Source organism: Macaca nemestrina, chromosome 10 (assembly GCF_043159975.1).
Source record: "Macaca nemestrina isolate mMacNem1 chromosome 10, mMacNem.hap1, whole genome shotgun sequence".
NCBI lineage: Eukaryota > Metazoa > Chordata > Mammalia > Primates > Cercopithecidae > Macaca > Macaca nemestrina.
Window position 1 is genome coordinate 7,851,954 of NC_092134.1, and position 20,094 is coordinate 7,872,047.

At 52.5% G+C, this 20,094-nt stretch overlaps 1 protein-coding gene across 3 annotated transcripts in view; it reads right to left on the reverse strand.

Moving 5' to 3' along the window:
• Window positions 1-1,885: 1,885 nt before the first annotated feature.
• LOC105495433 (acetoacetyl-CoA synthetase) overlaps window positions 1,886-20,094 on the reverse strand; it is an 82,816-nt gene continuing 64,607 nt past the window's right edge. The window contains exons 13-18 of one of the 3 annotated variants that reach the window (XM_071070813.1): window positions 17,262-17,375; window positions 16,076-16,201; window positions 11,396-11,465; window positions 10,636-10,694; window positions 8,594-8,796; window positions 1,886-3,123 (exon numbers count right to left, since the gene is read on the reverse strand). In XM_071070813.1, the coding sequence (XP_070926914.1) occupies window positions 2,986-3,123; window positions 8,594-8,796; window positions 10,636-10,694; window positions 11,396-11,465; window positions 16,076-16,201; window positions 17,262-17,375 (710 nt within the window). In that variant the 3' untranslated portion in view covers window positions 1,886-2,985. The remainder of the gene's footprint in view (window positions 3,124-8,593; window positions 8,797-10,635; window positions 10,695-11,395; window positions 11,466-16,075; window positions 16,202-17,261; window positions 17,376-20,094) is intronic. The other 2 variants (XM_071070815.1, XM_071070814.1) reach the window with 2 other exon arrangements.

A 20,094-nucleotide genomic window follows, 5' to 3' on the forward strand; every position in this document is an offset into this window, starting at 1 on the left:
CACCATCCACTTCTTCCTTGGCCAACAGGACCAGACTGTGTTTGCAAAGTGAGGTCAGCAGAATAGCAGCCCCCGAAGATACCCACATCCTAATCCCTGGAACCTATGAATGGGTTAGGTTACACGGCACTGCGTTAGGTTACATGGCTCTGTGCGTTAGGTTACATGGCTCTGTGGGTTAGGTTACATGGCGCTGCATTAGGTTACACGGCGCTGTGGGTTAGGTTACACGGCGCTGACTTAGGTTACATGGCACTGTGCGTTAGGTTACACGGCACTGTGGGTTAGGTTACAAGGTGCTATAGGTTAGGTTACATGGTGCTGTGAGTTGGATGTGGCTTGTCCATGCCAAAACTCATGTTGACATTGATACCCAATGTAGCAGTGCTGGGAGGGGTCAGATCCCTCCTGAATACATTAATGCCCTCTGTAGGGGGTGAGTTTTTGTGGTCACTTGTGCCTCGTGAGAACGGATTAGTTCCCAAGGGCGCGGTTGTTGAAGGGTCTGGTTTCCTCTCACCACGTGATCTCTGCATGCACCTGCTCCCCCTCCATGTTATTCCCTGAGTGGAAGCAGAGTGAGGCCCTCACCAGATGCAGCTGCCCACTCTTGGACTTTTCAGCCACCAGAATCATGAACCAAATGAACCCCTTAATAAATTATTAACTTATAAATCACCCAGCTTCAGGTGTTCTGTTGAGCAAAACAAAATGGACTAAGACATGGTGAGGGGGAATGAGGGCTGCAGATGGAATTACGGTTGTTAATCAGCACATATTAAAATAAGGAGATTATCCTGACTTACTCAAGTGGGCCTGCTGCAACCACAGGGGGTTCTTACATGTGAACATGGCAGGTGGGAGTGTCAGCGTCAGAGAGCTGCAGCGGAAGGAGGGTGTGACCGGCCACTGCTGAAGACAACAGGACACCACCAGACAAGAAACACAGTGGCCTCTAGAAGCAGGAGAAGGCAAGGAAATGGATTCTCCCCTGCATATTCCTGAAGGAACACAGCCCTGCTGTCACCCTGATTTCAGCCCAGTGACACCCACAGCCGACTTCTGACCTCCAGGACTGTAATTAGGGCTGTGTTAAGCCACTGCCTTTGTGAAAATTTGTTACAGCAGCTGTCGGAAACTCACAAAAAGGGAACAGGTCCTGTTTGAAATACTCAAGACCCCCAGATGCCCTTGCAGCAAAGGTGGCCTCGTGCCCCCATGCCGGCTGGTAAGCCCCAGCAGATACTGCTGGCTTTCCAGAAAAGCCCTCATTTTGTGGATAAAAAGGGACGCACTCCAGAGATGCAGCTTTCTGCCTTTACCCAGCCCCCTTCTCACTCCCACCTTCTTCCTGCCTAGAGCACGGATGAAAGACTAGAGGTGGGGCAGCCACCCAGGGCCAAGATGATGACTGCCACATCCTGAGGACAGCAGAGTACGACAGACAGGAGCCAGGACTGCTGCACTGTGGAGTCGCTGCCTGGCCCCAGGAGAATGGACTGCCTCCAACTTCCTGTGACGTGAGAGCCATAAACGCTGCTGGGCCGAGCCTGGATTCCATGGCATGCAGCCAGACACAACCAAGTGACATGCAGCTCTTGCGATGACAAGAAAGGAGCTGACGTCCAGAAACCTGGCTGGCGCTGGGTGTTGGGGAGTCTCAGGGTGAAGGGGGCCCAGGGTGCTGGCTTCACACGGAGCAGCGCTCGGCCAGTTGGTCACAAGGGAATGTGGGTAAGTACCAGGGCCCTGGGAAGTGCCCCCAACAATTCGAACCACACAACGCCAGGGCATAGCTGTTGGCAGGCGCACAAGCACCACCAGCCTCACACACGCACATGCAGTCTCCCCCTTCAGAGAAAACTTTACACAAGCACACTGCACACGCATTGTGGGTGCACGTGCACACCTGTATATATTTATTGCATAAAATTCATCATAGCACTTTACCCCATATTTTTATAATCCAAAAGGAAAACGATTCAAGAAAGGATTTCATTGTGCTCAGTTTCAAAAAATATAAAAATGAACATCAGATTACAGATACAAGTTCATATGCTGAACTGAATGGTACCTACCAACTGCCTGGCTATGGAAACCCGTGACTTGACTTAGGGGTGGGGTGCTGATGACATGATCTCGACAGGGACCCCCTAGCGACTCTCAGGCGGAGGCAGCGCAGGGATGCGGTTCCTGGTGAGGAGGACCCTCGGTGACCGCGCTGCCTGGGCTCACGGCTGGAGGGCTCACCCATGAGGGACACAGGTGGACACCCGCTGCTTCACACGCCTAAGTCACATTAGAAACATGTAAAGCCATTCAAAGTCTGTGCAATGAAGAGATCCTGTATGAAATCCACTCGCTCCTCGGAGGGAAGCTGGCCCGGAAGCGCGCTCTGGTTGAAGAGTGACGCACGGTCCTCCAGGGCCTACATTCCATCCGTGACACAGACGCACGAGCACCCAGACCACCGGTCCTAACAGCAGCTGCGAAAAGTTGTGTCAAGTCACGGGGGTTCCTTTGTAACAGCTAAAGCCCAAAGGCATGCTGGACCCTGAGGGAAAACAGGAGCGCCTGAGACGGGAAGGGAAGAAAGGGATTTGCACCTTCACAGAGCAAAATGGGACGACGGGAGGGGGAGGCTGAAGACAAGACCTTGGCTCAGGAGTGTGTGTCCTCAGCACCAACCAGCCACACTGTTCCCACTGCACTGTGTGTGCAAAGACACACACTCTCACCACGGTGCCACACGTGCGGCCCAGACACTCCCTGTCTCTGAAGGCCAGAATCCCGCTCCGGCGTGCGGAAGATCCCCGTACCCGCCAGATTTAACGACAAAACAGAGAAACGATCCCTCCCCAAGCCTACAGAACACTTGGTGCAAACATCCTTTTACAACAGCTGTAGGTTTCTATGTAATTTCTTGAGCACACAAAAGGAACAGTACACACAGGTACAGCTGAGTGACACGCCAGCCAGTCCGACTCAGAAACCCTGCAGCTCAGGGATGTCCCGGTACAGATCCAGGGTCTCAGGGTTCGAGAAAGCACCTCCTTGCTCCACAGCTTTTCCAGCGATGATCTGTTTGACGGCAACTTCCACTTTCTTGCCATTGAGCGTATACTGAGAGGGAAAGGTAGAAAAACAAGAAACGGCATTTAAACCTGAAGGGGGGAGAATCCACAGCCCTGGGTATATCCAGGCCCCAAAGGCCCGGCTCCACCTGGAGCGCCAAGAGCAAATGGGTCTCAGCTCCCAGATGCCCCTCTTCCCACCAGGTCTGCAAACATGCACCAAAGTACGCTGAACTCTGTGTGTGGGGGATAAAACCTGCTCTGAAAGGCAATTTCGAGGCCCGGTGCTGAAACCCAACGCTAACCCCCTCCAAACCCCGCCCCCCGCCCCCACGCTGCCACTGGCATGGCTGTTGAGAAAGTGCGGCTATTTCAAAGATGCCCAGAGGTCACCATGAGCATGTTCATTTTTCTAACGCTGCACACTCCACTGGGTCCCGTTGGGACCCGCCACGTGCCACATCCAAGGTGGCCTCGAGAGGGCCCTCCAGACACCCCACTGACCGCGGCAGTGAATATTCCAGATGGGAGTATTAAAAAAGAGTGTCTCTCAGGGTTCAGGGTCTGCCTGACCAGGATAAAAATGCAGGCATAGATCATTCCTAAATCCCAGCAGGCACCCTGGGCAAGAAAGTTTTCAGGGAAGATGTGGCTTCTGCCACCCCATCTGGGGGATGCTGGGTGAATTCCTGAACCTGAGTTCATTTCCTTGAGTGAAAGGGGGAGGTGCCAGCACTGAGGCTGTAGGGCCGTGAGTCAGGGTGAATCAGTCAGGGCACACACAGCTTCACAAGCGCCTAGCTACTACGTTTTATGATTTTACTTTTATTTATACTTTTTTATACTTCTCTATATATTTTATCACATGTTATTCTATGATAAAGACCAGTTATTGCCATTACTTCAGAAGTGGCCCAGCTTCCTAGAACTAGAGGCAAGAGCGTCCTCAAGGTACCAAGAACTCCTTCTCGAAGCCAGCCAGCTGCACGGGACAGCGCATTCCTTCTTCTCACAGTCGGGCCCTTTCCAAACACTCAGGGCTCCCTCTAAGATTCATGGCACATGTATTTCACCTTGAATCCAATGAGCCCTTGGCAATGTTGGTGTGTTGTGGGCTAGGAAATCTCAGGAGCAACAGAGCCCAGTAATGCTCCTCTGCCCAAGCCCTCGATCACTGGCGCCTTTTTTTTTTTAACCTGAGATATAATTAAAATTCATTCACTTGAAAAATTCAGTCGACGTGTGAACTAATTAAGGATCTAAGAGCCGACTTCCTCCCAAGGGCCTGCCTGTCACTTCATGTGGTGTCGCTGGCCCTCCCACCATGAGACGCAAATGTCTTGCCTGCTCTGTGCCCCACTACGCTTCACGCAGGGGTCCACGTGCAGCTCACAGGAGCTAATACCGCCACCTTCCACCCACTGGCCAAATACAGCAGCATCCTCTTAAAAGAAATCCTGCTACCGTTTCCTCTGGGGAGAGAGGAAAGGTAGAGGAAAGGGAAAGAGAAAGGAAGAAGCCGCTGTCCCCCTCTCCCCCTGCCCCCCTCCCCCCAACCAGCTCCTGCACGAGGCCTCCCCAGGTAGACAGGAGCCCAGCAGCCTCCTGTCAGGAAGGGCCAGACATCCCAGCCATGACCCAAGCAAAGGCCAGCTGAACTTGGGACAGCCATGGCTGTCTGAGGGCTACAGGTGGGAAGCCCTCAAATGCCAGAAGTCCATTCCACTTGGCCATGACCCTCCCAGGGTCCCCAGGTCTTTATTCTGGGTGAGCAGAAGGCGGAGCTGACTATGGACACCACTTCCTTGGGCAGGACCCCTCATCTCTCTGGGTTTCCTCATCTGTAAGATGGGTGTGAGGAAGACAAGCTTGTCCCACCTCACCGGGCTCAGAGGACCAGCTCCCCACGCCCCATTCACTCACCAGACACCAAAAGCACCTGCTGTTTGCCAGGCAGTCAGCTGAGCTCCGAAGAAAAGGAGGTAAACCCACAAGGTTCCTGTCCTCAAGTGGCCTCCGCTCCACACAGAAAGATGTGAACATACACAAGAACTCACCCTCAGTCCCCCCATGGCAAACACTGTCAAAGCTAAAGATGGATGCCAGGACATCGTTCAAACAGGAAATGCAGGGAAAGCCTCTCTGACTTTTGCGCAGAGGGCAGCTGAGATCAGGTGTGTGGAAGGGCTTTGCAGGGTACGCAGACCTATTCTGAATGAAGGCTGACGGTGAGCAGAGGCAGCACAGAAACCGAGGCATGGGGACTGCATTCTGGGCACCCTGTGGCCCACAGCACCCACCAGAGAGGCTCTGTTGTCAACCCATCTTAGAGATGGGGAAACTGAGGCTTGGATGCTGAGTTGCCCAAAGTCATGCCTCAGGGGTAGAGGGGGGGGCCAGGGCTACGTGACAGAGCCCCTGTGCATAAAGACCCTCAGAGGACCCGCTGTGAAGGCTGGCGGCAAGGACTGTGCCGGCCAGAGCCTCCCGAGTCCCCCGGGGCCGCTCACTCCATTAGTGCCGCATCACCACCCTGAGCTGTGGCGGGTGGGCGAGGGGCTCCTCTCCCCATGTCACAGGCCAGAGACAGGACCGGTCTTACTCAACACGAGGAGTGGGGCTGGCTCTGGGCCCAGATCTCTCCTGAGCACTCGCCAGGAACCCCTTAAATGCTGAAAATGGCACTGGCTTCCCAGGGAACAGAAGCAGCAGTGTCTCTCCACGCAGAGACAGAGATGGGCCGCCGCTTATTCCCACCGCTCGGATGCGCCCCGGGCTTAGGCTATTCTCGGGGTGGTGAGGGAGGGTAGCCCACTCCCCACAAGCACCATGTGAAGGGTCAGACCCGCAACAGGCTCTCCTGCCTCAGCAAGGCCCTGGGACTTTGCAGATGAGACCTCAGTTGTCCTGTTCTGACCCTGAAGTGGGTCCAGTTCCCGAATGGGCAGACTGGGGCCATGCCATGTCACCTCCCTGTGGATGCTGGGCCCCTCCCTAGCTCGGCAACCAAAGAGGTAAATCCACTCCTAAGCCTGCCACGAGGGCCCGAAAATAAAAGGGCATTCCAAAATCTGGAGGAACCCTCCAAAAGACTTCCCAAATGGACCCAGGAGAAGCCCCTATCTGGGGAGAAAAAGGGCCCAGAGCCCCGCTGGGAGCCCCGGCCGCAAGCCCACAAAAGCCAGGACGACCAGGGAAAGAAACGTGCTGAGTTTTCGCCCTTCATAATAAATCGTCCCACTACCCTCGTGATCAGATATGGTTTGGTAATAATTGTTCTGGCAGCAAAAGACCCAAGTTCTTTTTCAATAATATAAAGCCAAGGGGACAAAGTCAAATTCCAGTTCCCTAAAATGTTCCAGATGAGACAGCACTGATTCACCAAAGGAAAACCTTAGACCCTTATCAGGAAAAGACAGTAAGGGTCACTGATTCAAGAAGTACCTTCTTGGAGAGCACCAATGTCCCCACAGAGAGCCGCCAAGAGTCACCAACCAAAAAAAAAGAGAGAAAGAAAAAGATGAAAAAAGAGAGAAAGAAAAAGCCCCAAGCTGCAGGGCTCTTCCCACGCAAAACCAGAACGCAAAGGAAACGTGTGGACACCACAAAAGGGAACCAACACCACAGATGTGGACAGGAGCCGGGAGGAGGAGGAACAGGGTCCCGAGTGGGAGTCAGCGCAGATGTGGACAGGAGCCGGGAGGAGGAGGAACAGGGGTCCCGAGTGGGAGTCAGCGCAGATGTGGACAGGAGCCGGGAGGAGGAGGAACAGGGGTCCCGAGTGGGAGTCAGCACAGATGTGGACAGGCGCCAGGAGGAGGAGGAACAGGGTCCCGAGTGGGAGTCAGCACAGACGTGGACAGGAGCCGGGAGGAGGAGGAACAGGGTCCCGAGTGGGAGTCAGCGCAGACGTGGACAGGAGCCGGGAGGAGGAGGAACAGGGTCCCGAGTGGGAGTCAGCGCAGACGTGGACAGGAGCCGGGAGGAGGAGGAACAGGGTCCCGAGTGGGAGTCAGCGCAGACGTGGACAGGAGCCGGGAGGAGGAGGAACAGGGTCCCGAGTGGGAGTCAGCGCAGATGTGGACAGGAGCCGGGAGGAGGAGGAACAGGGTCCCGAGTGGGAGTCAGCGCAGATGTGGACAGGCGCCAGGAGGAGGAGGAACAGGGCGCCGGGAGGAGGAGGAACAGGAGTCCCGAGTGGGAGTCAGCGCAGATGTGGACAGGAGCCGGGAGGAGGAACAGGGGTCCAGAGTGGGAGTCAGTCTTCCAGGGATGGTCAGGGATTGCACACCGTGGCCGTGCTGCAAGCACTCTTCCCAGCCCCCACTCCTGGACAGGTTGTTTTGAAGATGCTGAAATAACTTTTAAGGCAAAGAGAATGATCTATGGGTTTCAAAGTCAACGGCATCGCATATTTCAACATTCCCCAGGAAGCAGCCTCTCCTGGTAAACCCTGTCTCTGGTGATACGTCACAGACTCAGCCCTGCTCCGGCAACCACAAAGTCAGCTTCCCTGGGAACCCAATGAGTGTCTGCTCCCATCTTCTCCTTAATGAACAGCCATTCCATGGGCTTCACATACAGCCTGCCATTGTCTGTTTAAATTGTTGTGTGCATACACACACACACACACACACACACACACAGAGAGAGAACAGCTTCTGTCAGCTTGCAGGGCACCCGTTTTGTAAGCAATGCAAATGAAAGCTGTGATCCAATCTGGGTGAACCTCCTCCTCCCCGACTTAGAATCCAAGCAGAGTGTACTGGGGCCAGGGGCTGGGGGATGACCACACAGCCTTCAGAAGTCCTGCCTCTAAAAAGAGTCAAGTCTTGTATGTACCGGAAGAACTTAAAAGGCAAGAGCAACGCTTCCCAGCAGCACTTTAAAAAATTAAAATTGGCTGGGTAGAGTGGCTCATGCCTGTAATCCCAGCGCTTTGGGAGGCTGAGGTGGGCGGATCACCTGAGGTCAGGAGTTTGAAACCAGCCTGGCCAACATGGCAAAATCCCATCTCTACTAAGAATACAAAAACTAGCCAGGCATGCTGGCATGCGACTGTAGTCCCAGCTACCAGCTACTCAGGAGGCTGAGGCAGGAGAACTGCTTGAACCTGGGAAGCGGAGGTTGCAGTGAGCTGAGATTGAGCCACTGCATTCCAGCCTGGGTGACAGAGACTCAGTCTCAAAAAAATAAAATAAAAAATAAAAAGTTAAAATTAATGTTCTCATTAAAAATTTTGAGAACACACTAAAACCACAGGTTAGCAGGGAGAAGCCAGCTGGACCTGCAGGGCTGGGCCCGCTAACCCTCCGAACATGGGTATTTAGCAGAAGCTGCTTTAAATGCAGTCTTAGGAAGGGTAGGAAAAAGGATGGCAGGGAGAGGGTGGCGTTGCTAGGCAACGTGGACAAACGATATATAAAGCACCAGCAAGCTGCTCAGATGTAAGCGCCCCTCAACGTGTGGGCTCGTGGGGCGATGGCTGCGGTCTCCTCGCTGGCGGGAGATGGCCATACCGGGATGCCCTTGGTTTCCAGGATGAGGCTGGGCACGTGTCGCGCAGACAAGCCCACGCGGATGGCGTCACGGATCCTCTTAACCAAGTCAGGCTGGAAGGCGTGCCCGGAGGCCATCTTCAGGAAGAGGATCACCCTCTCCTCCCTGTACTTGTTATACTGGGGGACACACAGGCTGTCCTCCACCTCCTCGAAGGATTCCACTGTGGAGACAGGGGAGGGCGCACATTCACGCAGGGGGCCCCTCAGTGTGGGGTCGGGCCTCACAACAACCTGGCCGAGCAGGTGGGGCAAGCTGGGTGCCCCAGGCCTACCAGGGATGCCTGTGTTCTCCCAGCCCACCCAGGAGGAGTGCCTTGGAGGGACATTTGCTGAGGAAGCCATTTCACGAGCGGAAGAAAACCCATCACTGGGGAGGCAGACACGGCTTCAGCTTTGGCAGGATGGGTGATGTTCTACCAGGAGGCCAGATGTGGGCCTTACTTAATGAGAAGTTAATTCAAGATGAAAAAAAGGACCTGGCTTGGTGGTTCACGCCTGTAATCCCAGCACTCTGGGAGGCTGAGGTGGGACGATCACTTAAGTTCAGGAGATTGAGACCAGCCCGGACAACATAGGGAGACTTTGTCTCTACAAAAAATTAAAAACTAAGTTAGGCATGGTGGCATATGCCTGTAGACAAAGCTACTTGGGAAGCTGAGGCAGGAGGATCGCCTGAGCCCAGGAGGTCGAGGCTGCAGTGAGCTATGGTTGCGCCACTGCCCCCCAGCCTGGACAACAGAGTGAGACCCTGTTGGCCTCCCAAAAATGGAGGCAGGTAGCCGGGCACATTGGCTCACACCTGTAATTCCAGCACTTTGGGAGGCCGAAGTGGGTTGATTACTTGAGCTCAGGAGTAGACCAGCCTGGCCAACAGGGCAAAACTTCATCTCTACAAAAAATACAAAAATTAGCTGGGCATAGTGGTGCATGCCTGTAGACCCAGCTACTCAGGAGGCCGAGGTAAGAGGATTGCTTGAGCCCAGGAGGCAGAGGCTGCAGTGAGCTGAGATCACGCCACTGCACTCCAGCCTGTGTAAGAGAGTAAGACTGTCTCAAAAAAAAAAAAAAAAAAATTGAAAAAAAGGAAGCAGGTGCCTGGGGTGGGGACTCCACCGGAGGGAGGAGCAAGGCTGGAATCAGACATCAGGATTTCTTTACCCTGGCCACACAAACGACCTTGACATAAATTTAGGACTCTGACCTAAGCACTAACGTACGAGGCCATCTAACCGACTCTGCGGCCTGGGCTGGGCCTGGGTCCCTGGGCTGGGGAGTTTGAAGGCCCACAGGTGACTCCACTGTGCAGCTGTGAGACCCACAGGCCTACACTCTCTGTGCTTGGTGTCCTGCATGGTGCTGTGTGACCTTCAGCAATCCTGAACCCTCTCTGTGCTTCTGGTTTCTTCAACCATAAAGAGTAGACGCAAGCTGGCCAGGCATAGTGGCTCACGCCTGTAATCCCACCACTTTGGGAGGCTGAGGCAGGCGGATCACTTGAGGTCAGGAGTTTGAGACCAGCCTGGCCAACACAGTGAAACCCCGTCTCTACTAAAAATACAAAAATTAGCTGGGCATGGTGGTGCATGTCTGTAATCCCAGCTACTGAGGAGGCAGAGGTTGCAGTGAGCCAAGATCACATGACTGCATTCCAGCCTGTGTGACAGAGCAAGACTCTGTCTCCCAAAAAAAAAAAAAAAAAAAAATAGTATATAGACACAAGTAACCAACCCGGCAGAACTCACCAGGAGGATGAGCTATAATGAGGAAGAGGATGGGCAAAGGGACCTTAAAGACCCCATTCGAGGTTTTATGAGGACAGCAGTGTGGGCAAGGTATGTATGGAAAGGAGGTCAGGCTCACAAACATCCACTGTCACACCAGAGACCAAGAGGCTGGAGTTGTGCCAAAGGTGGGGCCTTTGGAAAGGGCCCCTGGGGCTCCCACCAGGACCCTCCTCCTTCCTGGAGACTGGAGAACACTCAGGGAGGGGAAGCACGTACCGATGTTATAGATTTCCGAGCTGCCAAACCGCACCCCGTTGGGGTTGAGTGTGCCGTCACTGGAAAGAGAGAAGAGGTCAGGGCCACACTGCAGCTCTGGAGTGAGGCAAGTCCCAGGGGTCCCACGGGAGGGCGGTCACCCCCTCTCCATTCCACATGGCATCCCCCAGGACTAGTCATGGACACTCCCCTCCCCAGCTCCTTGCCCCGCCACCCAACTCTTTCTCCCTCTCAGGTTAAAGCTCGACATCGAGGGAGGCACCTCTGTGCAGGAACATCTGTCACCTTGCTCCCTTCCCACCTGCACACGTGTCCCCCATTGCGGGTGTGGACGCTGCTGTGCCTTTGCCGTGGGGCCCCCACCCTGACACCCCCTACCCAAGAACCGCATCACAGGGCAGGGAAACGTAGATCATGCCAAGACCCAGCCCTTGGGAAGGAAGCTGGCACAGGGATGCCCCACCCCAGGAATGACACAGGAAGGGTCCAAGATGGGGGACGGTCAGCCATGTCGCAGACTGAGCAGAAAATGCTTCCTCGGAGGTGGTCTTCAGGCCCAGGGACGGCGTGTGCATGGGCACAGCAGTGGGGAAACATGGCACAGCAGCCGGTGGGTGTGAGAGGTGTGGACACCCTGATGCTGGAGTGGAGTGGGGTGCCCAGGAAGGCACTGACTTTTACAGAAAGCGCCTCCTCCTCCACCCCCATGCCTCCGGAAGGTGAGGCTGCAGGGAAGAGAAGCCGACTCCGCAGCCCTTACCTCCGGCCAAGCATGATGATGCCCCCAGTCTTGGGGTTGATTCTGCAGTAGTCGCCATGAGCCCAGATGCCTGCAAGGACAGCAGAGGTGCCCGGTCACCCCGAGGAGAAGGGGCCGTGACGGGCTGCCTGGACAGACGCTGGGAGCGGGTCCACAGACATAACTGGGGCCCAGACCGCAGGTCTGGTGTGGGGCTGGGGGCAGAAGGGAGCCAGACTGTTCCTGCCCCAAGGAACACGCCCTCTAGGGGGGCTGCTGCCCGGGCAGCTCTGACACAGCTGGTGAGGAGTAACGCAGCTCCTTGGGCACCAGCAGGGACCCGGGAATTCACAGAGTGCGGGACCAAGCTCAGGCAGGCCACTGGGGGTCAACAGGAGTGTCTGGAGACAACCCTGAGTGTAGCACAGGAAAGAATGAGCCACGTCTTGGGAAGCAAGAGTGGCCAGGGCAGCGGAGGGCACAGGGTGTGAGAGGTTGGGGCCAGATCTTGGAATGGAATACACAAGCCCATGACCAGGAAGGAGGCTACTGCACCAGTCCCAGTCACGCAGGCTTGAACCAAAGCATTAGCCACATGTGCAGAGAGCTGATTAGCAGGTAAAACCCAGGGGATGAAGGAGGGGGAAGAGGAAAGAGCCAAGGGTGACAGCAACACAGTGTCAGCAGGCCACATGAGTGGCCACGTGTGCAGCTGTTCAGAGAAGGCTTGCGCGCTGGGGTGGCGCCGTGAAGCTGATCGACCAAAGGGATCAAACCCCAGCTTTGGATGCAGCATCTGAGGAGAGAGGTTCCTTTGCCACATCCTCTACCCAGGCGCCAAACAGTGAAGAGAAGCCACGCATCTGAGAGAGTCACCAAGGGAGCAGTTAACCAGCTGGGGGCCTCCTGCTGCTGACACCCACGCCCAGCCCTTGATCAGCCACACTGAGGGGAACTGGTCAAAAGTGCATCTCTGCCGCTTTGCAATGCTGGAAGTCATCTGCCTCAGCAGCAGGCTGGCCTCCTGCAATAACGCCCCGAAGATTCCCTGCGATCCGAGAAGGGAAAACAGTAAAGCGGCCAACTTCCGTGTCTTCACTGATGGGTGGCAGCCTCAAAAGGCATCTCTCACTCCCAAATCTCGACGTGTCTTCACTGACGAGCAGCAGCCTCAGAAGGCATCTCCTCCCCTCCAAATCTCGAGACACTTCCCCAGCACTTCTCCACTCTGAGGCAAGCGCTAACCCAAACAGCTTATGACTCAACAGCTACCTCGTCTATTCACGCGTTCATGTGACATCGTGAAGGAGACACTGCCACAAGCCACAACCGAGCCTTCTACGGGAACAAAGGCCAAGGGGACTGTGTATAGGGAGTGCACGGTCCCTGGGAGGCAGCTGAAGAGAATGAAATGAGCCCTACGCTAGTTATTCCGATGCAAAAAAAGAGAATTGCAGGCCTTCAGGTCTTTCCTCCCACCTCCCAAAGCTAGAGAACGAAACCAACTCTTCTCATTGGACTTTTAAAAGATTCACATACACAAGTAAGGAAAAAAAAAACCCCACTCCTAGGCTTGCAATCGATGTGCCCGGTTTCTGCAGGAACACATCTGCACGGCTACTCAGCAAACTGAGTTTATGAACGGCAGCCCCGGAAGGCGAGAGCTGCAAGCCTGTGCCGCTCACCTGGGAATCCGGCGTCATCCTGGAACTTGGTGCCAGCAGCAACATACAGTCTTGTTTGCCTGGAGTCAGATCTCCCTTGAACTGGATGGGAAATTTCTGGGGTTTAGGGCCATTTGTAGTACTGTGCCCTAATTACTGAGACCCCGGAAATGCAGAGAAAAAGGAAGATGTAAATCCACCCTGAAGAAATGTTCTTTTGTGGAAACTTCGCCCTGACACACTTTGATCCCTTGCAAAGCCGAGCTGAGAGGAGGAATCCACTAGTGGCTGGCTCCAGGGCACCAAAAAGGAAGCGGCTTGATGGCAAAACAAAGCTACAGAAGCTATGTCTTCCTTTCTACAGCAGACTGAACAGATTTAGATCCTTCTCATTCTTCAAGGCACTGACTTCAGCTCTGAGTCTCCTGGGAGCTGAGGCAAAAGTGGAAATACGGTGGGAACAGGTGACTGCCGATAACAGACCAGGCCTGTATGGAATGTGGCATCTGCAACGACCTAAATCTTAAGTCTCCTTTTACTTTCTTTTAAAATATTAAGTTTTTAAAAATAACAAAAAGCGGCCGGGCATGGTGGCTCATGCCTATTAATCCCAGCACTGTGGGAAGCCGAGGTGGATGGATCACAAGATCAAGAGTTCGAGACCAGCCTGGCTAACATAGTGAAACCCCGTCTCTACTAAAAATACAAAAATTAGCCAGGTGTGGTGGCGCACACCTGTAATCCCAGCTACTCAGGAGGCTGAAGGAGAAGCCAAGATCGTGCCACTGCACCCCAGCCCTGGGCAACAAGACACCATCTCAAAAAAATAAAAAGCCCTGAAGAAAACCAAAATGGGCTCATCATCTCACCACTCATATAAGCCCTTATTCACACCTATTATTCATTTATTCACACAATCACACATATATACTTCCCTTTTAAAATTTACACAAGGCTGGGTGTGGTGGCTCATGCTAGTAATCCCAGCACTTGAGGAGGCCAACGCGGGAGGATTGCTTGAGCTCAAGAGTTCGAGACCAGCCTGGGCAACATAGAGAGACCTCATCTCTACAAAAAATACAAAAATTAACCAGGCATGGTAGCACACACCTGTAGTCCCAGCTATTTAGGAGGCTGAGGCAGAAGGATCCTTTGAGCCCTGGAGATCACGGCTGCAGTGAGCCGAGATCACACCACTGCACTCCAGCCTGGGGCCAGACGGCGACCCTGTCACTTAAAAAAAAAAAAAAAAAATTAAAATTTACATCAAAGGGATGCTATGTCCTCTGTTCTTAAACTTTCATTTTCACTTACTAACTTCTTGGGTATCTTTCCATACCAGCACATGGCCTGTTTACATTTTCACCTGGCATCATTTTTTAAGGTAACAATGTCCATAAACCCACTCCCAGTTGTGGAAAGGAAGGCTTGCTCTTGTTGCTTGGTTTTGCCATCACGCCATTTCCTATACAGCCCAGGAATCTCTCAGCGCTGGTGCTTGAGGAATGGTCTAAGTGCAGCCTGTGTTCACCCTGTCCATGATAAACAGCTTCAGATCTCATTATCTGATCTGCCTTTGTCTTTCCATATTTATTCATCTCTCTCACCTACGCCTAGGAAGTATCAGACGAAGCTACCTGTAAAACTGACTTCATGATAGGATTATTTAAAGAGAAGCAAAATCTTACTCTAAAGGTAAGAGGACTACAAAAACAAAGCAATGATTTCAGCTCTGAGTTTCCTGGCAGCCAAGGCAAAAATGGAAATACAACACATCACAAAGTACTTGTCTTCTCCAAGAAGTAATATCAGTTTCAAAGAGATTATCCTGAAATTAATCCTGAGAGACATCTATCACATGAACCCTTGCACATGTGACAAAAAAAAGTGACAGAAAAGAGTTTTCAAAGAGCAATGTTACAGAAGATGAAGGGCAGTCATTTCTTGGATGGATCCTCAAGCTGAGATTCTAATCCTTTTGGCCTCTCCTCCCAAGGCAGGGGTTCCTGCCCTCCTCTTTAGGGTCATCTGAAGAGTGTTTCTCTATATCCACTCTTGCTTTTCTGCATTCGTCTGTCTACACAGTTGCTCACAGCAGGAGCCAAGGTGGGGCATAGGTGCAGCAGGTATGCAGTGGAGGCTGAGCCACCCCTGGGGGGATGCCTCACGCTGCTGCAGAAAGGCGCTATTCCAGGCACAATGGCTTTTACGGTGACACGCAAACACGCAAGGCAGGAAGGATCCCTGGCAAATCCTACCACTTGCCGCTTTCTGATTCTCCATACGTGGTCTGTGCTAAACCAGATTACCTTTTGAGAGACTGCAGAAAGCAAGTACTGAGTATAAATAACTCTGGAACAGAAGGCTTGCTAAACGATGAATTATACAGTAGCAATAACTCGAGACTGCTTATGAAATAAGATTAGAGGGAGGCAGGAATCAGAGCTTTAAATAAAAGACTTCCCTGCTTTGGGGCAAGGCACCACTCAAAAGATGACACCCAAGGGTGTCAGTCTATGTGAGAGTGACATGTCGGGTTGTAAATCCTTCCACCGCAAGAGCGCTCTTCCTCTAGCATCTCCATGAGGACTGGATGATGGTGAGAGACATGAAGGAAGAGACCCGAGCCAGACACCACTTCCACATGCCATTCCTCTGGAACAGGCAAGCATCACCCTGTTTCAGCGAGTGGGCCCTGCACCCTCCACCCTCCCACATGCAAACCAGAGGCTCCTGCCAGCTCCCAGCAGCAGGGGCTGGAGCCAAGACGCTCTGGGCAGAGGTAGCTGAGATTCAACTAAACCAGATTACAGTTGCACACGATAGCTTCAAGCTGAAGACAACACGATATTGACCAAAAATTCATTATCGCCCCACTGGCAGAATGAACTATAGGCAGCTTCTCCAAGCCCTGGTGGTGGGGGAAGGAAGACGGGAGGGGCAGGATGGGAGGGGAGGGACAAGGGTACAGAATTAGACATAGAAGGCCCAGCCAAGGCAGAGGCTGGGCAGCTCTTTCTGCATCTCTCCAACCGACCTGGGAATTTGGAGAAATACGCCTTCCTGTACTTGTTGCCATTCTCATCATTCCAGAAGTGTGTGGGCTGGCAAGGGATCGGCTTAGTACACACCAGCTCGCCGCTCTCTCCCCAGACCGCCTTTCCTGGTATGGGAGAATTAAAAATAAGCCCAACGCACACCACAGCCACACACCCTGGCTTGTCTCTCTCTCTTTCTTAAGCTATTACTTATTATGCAATATTTCAGACATATACAAAGGTACAGAGATGGTCCACACCCACACACCTGTCATGGCAGCCTAATAATGCATTCCTCCCAGATGAAGTCCCCTCCCTGTGTGCTCCCCCAAATCGCCGTCTGGGATGTAGTGATTTGTTATTCCCATGTGTGTTAACATTTCTGCTCCATCCACACGCATCCCTGAATAGCATATGTCGTCACTGCATGCCTTTGAACACACACATACTGTCCTTCTACATGTCCCGCGTCTTCCTGTGCTCACTGAGCATGACATCTGGGTGGCTCGTTCGGGCTACTAGGACTCGCTGTGGTTCATTCATATTCACCACTTAGTCATTCTCCACCTGTGATCACGGAGTTTCTTCTTCCCAAGGATGGACATTTCTATTGTTCCCAATTTTGTTTTCCGTTACAAATCATGGGGCTACAAACATTCTTGCGTGTATCACAAGTAAGTCTTCTAGGAGTGGAATTCCCAGATCACAGGGCACGTATCCATCTTCAGCTTCACTGACTACTCCCGCATTGCTCTGCGGACCAGCTGCACTGAGCCCTGCTCACCCCTCCTAGCACAGCTGGATTTCTAGCTGCCAGGCCCAGCACACCGGGAGACTATCCCTTTCATGACCAGGTTCTCAGAAGCTCAGAGCTGGCTGCTGCCTGTGTATCCAGCACCAGGGTTCGGATGCAGCGCAGCGACCACCCAGCTGCCCACCGTGCCCAAGCACACAGGTCTCCACCTGTCCTCCAGCTCAACCCTGACCTCTCAGGGGCTGGGGATCAGGAGCCCGGTGGGTGTTAAGCCAAGCTGCGGGGAAAGGACATCACAATGCAAGTGACAGGGGCCTCCCCTCCGAGGGCTGTTTTGGAGAACTATCACCAAGCAAAGTTACACATCCGAGCGCTCCCAAGCTCCCAACTCACGCCTAATCACAGAAAGAAACAGTTGGCGGAGCCATCACCTTCCTCGTTCCACGCCTCCACGGCCATGCCCAGGTTCCGGGCCTGAATCTCCCCTTTATACACAGGAAGAGAAAAATTGTGGCCCATGAAGCAGGAGATGATGTCGGTGCCTCCTGTAAGCAATGGCAAAGGGAGATTCAAAATTCAGAAGCCCCAGACAAATTGCATTAAATTAGTGAGCAACAAAGGAGAAAGTGCCAAGAGGACAAAGATCTAGTCTCCCAGACACACACTACAACATCCCAGACAGGTGGGGCTTCTCTTCAGGGAGCAGTGGGAGAGGTGATACGGAATTTGGAATGAACCCCCATCTGGTAATTGACGTTTTGGCCGAGCCTTCCTGCTAGAAGATCCACTAAGTAAATGACCTCCTGTGGTCACGCTGAAATTCAAGACTCAGGATCGTAGAAAATGGAAGCTTTGCCTGTGATATCCACCTGGCAGGCATTGCCTAGGCGGACCCGTGACATGGGAAGGCTCGAGTGCCGTGGTTTACGTGGACTTAATGGTTGGAAAAACAGAAATGTGGCCGGGCGCAGTGGTTCACGCCTATAATCCTAGCACATTGGGAGGCCAAGGTGGGCGGATTGCCTGAGCTCAGGAGTTCGAGACAAGCCTGGGCGACATGGCGAGACCCCATCTCTACTAAAAATACAAAAAATTAGCCGGGTGTGGTGGCACGTGCCTGTAAATCCAGTTACTTAGGAGGCTGAGGCACAAGAATCACTTGAACCCAGGAGGCAGAGGTTGCAGTGAGCCAAGACTGTACCACTGCACTCCAGCCTGGGCGACAGAGCAAGATTCTATCTCAAAAAAAAAGAAAAAAGAAAAAAGAAAAAAAAAGTTCCCAGCTGCAAGACCGTGGAGTGTGATTTTCTTTCTTTCTTCAGGCAGCGAATAAAATGTGATGTCTTCTCTGCCATTTCATGTCACTGACTGACGTGTCCCAAGACAATGAGCGAGTCACGTTCGTTTCTGCCACCATCGAGATCTGAGCAGGGCTCCTGACCTCCTTCCTGCTGCTCTCCCTGCTGGTGGGAATGTCTCAGACCCCCCATCTCAGGCTGAGGAACCAACGGTGGGGAGGAAGGTTGGGGGGTCGGCCTCAGGCTTCGGGCAACTGGCACCTCTTAAAGAGGTGCTTTGAGAGTATGTTTTTAAATCACAAGGAGAAAAATCAGAACTACAAATGTGTAAAAAAATAAAATAAAAGTGACCCAGGCCAGGCACGGTGGCTCATGCCTGTAATCCCATCACTTTGGGAGGCCAAGGTGGGAGGATCACTTGAGCTTAGGAGTTCAACAGCCTGGGCAACATGGTGGAACCCCATCTCTACAAAAAATAAAAAAACACAGCTGAGCATGGTGGCGTACACCTGTGGTCCTAGCTCTTCAGGAGGCTGAGGTGGGAGGATCACTTGAGCCCGGGAGGTGGAGGCTACAGTGAGCCATGATCATGTCACTGTGCACTCCAGCCTGGGCAACAGAGCAAAACCCTGTCTTTAAAAAAAAAAAAAAAAAAAAAAAGTGACCCAAAGATTTCTATGGGCAGCAAAGGAATCAACTCTTAAGTCACATGAAGGGGAATTGAGGTGTATACCCTAAACTACATCTGTGTAAAAAGGGGGTGCTCGCACCCCATTTACACACACTCACAAACACACACTCAAGCACACACACTCACCTACGCACAGAACATCTCTGAAGGAAACGACATCGGCTTCCTTGGGGAAGGAGGACAGCAGCAATGAGGATACCTTTGTGTACTCTGAATTTTTTTTACCACGTGCATGAACCATGTTCTAAAGCACGATTTTATGTTAAGAAAAAAGTTATGAGAAAAAATGCACTTGGGGGCCAGACACAGTGGCTCACGCCTGTAATCCCAGCACTTTGAGAGGCCAAGGTGGGTGGATCACCTGAGGTCAGGAATTCGAGATCAGCCTGACCAACATGGTGAAACCCCATTTCTATTAAAAATATAGAAAAATTAGCTGAGCATGGTGGCACATGCCTGTAATCCCAGCTACTCGGGAGGCTGGGGCACGAGAACTGCTTGAACCCAGGAGGTGGAGGTTGCAGTGAGCTGAGATCGCACCCACTGCACTCCAACCTGGCTGACAGTGCAAGACTCTGTCTCAAAAAAAAAATTTTTTTCACTTGGAATCCACATATAATACACTCATATTATACACACACAAGTGTGCATGTACGCATCCATATATTCCTGTTTTTCACCTGCAAAAATGACCGCACCTTGTAATTCTGCAATCTGATTTTTTCACTCATCATGACCATGTTTCAATGTCCATCAGTGTATTTCTTCACTTCTAATGGCTTCATAAATTAAGAATGTGCCCTAAATTATTCAATCAATTTCCTTTTGCTGTGCATACAGGTAGCGTCTATTTTTTACTTATATAAACAATGTTGCAATATTTGTCCTTCCATACAGTGGATTCTCACTATTTGTGGATTCTGTTTTTGGGAATTTGCCTACTCACTAAAATGTATGTGTAACCTCCAGATCTATAATCTGGAGCTTCTGCGGTCACTCTCAGACACTGCAGAGCAGTGAAAACCCGAAGTCACCCAGGCACATTCCCACCGAGGTCACACGAGGCGACACGGCCTCCCTGCCTCGCTCTCACACGCAGGAGACTGGGGCAGGGTGGGTTAGGGTGCTCTGTTCCTGGGCTTGGCATCGCAGCTCTGGCATCTGACAGTGGGGTGGCCTTGGGCAAGTCACTGAATGCTTCTGAACTGCATTTTCCCTTTCGCAAGATAAAAAATACAGAACCTGGCCGGGCGCGGTGGCTCAAGCCTGTAATCC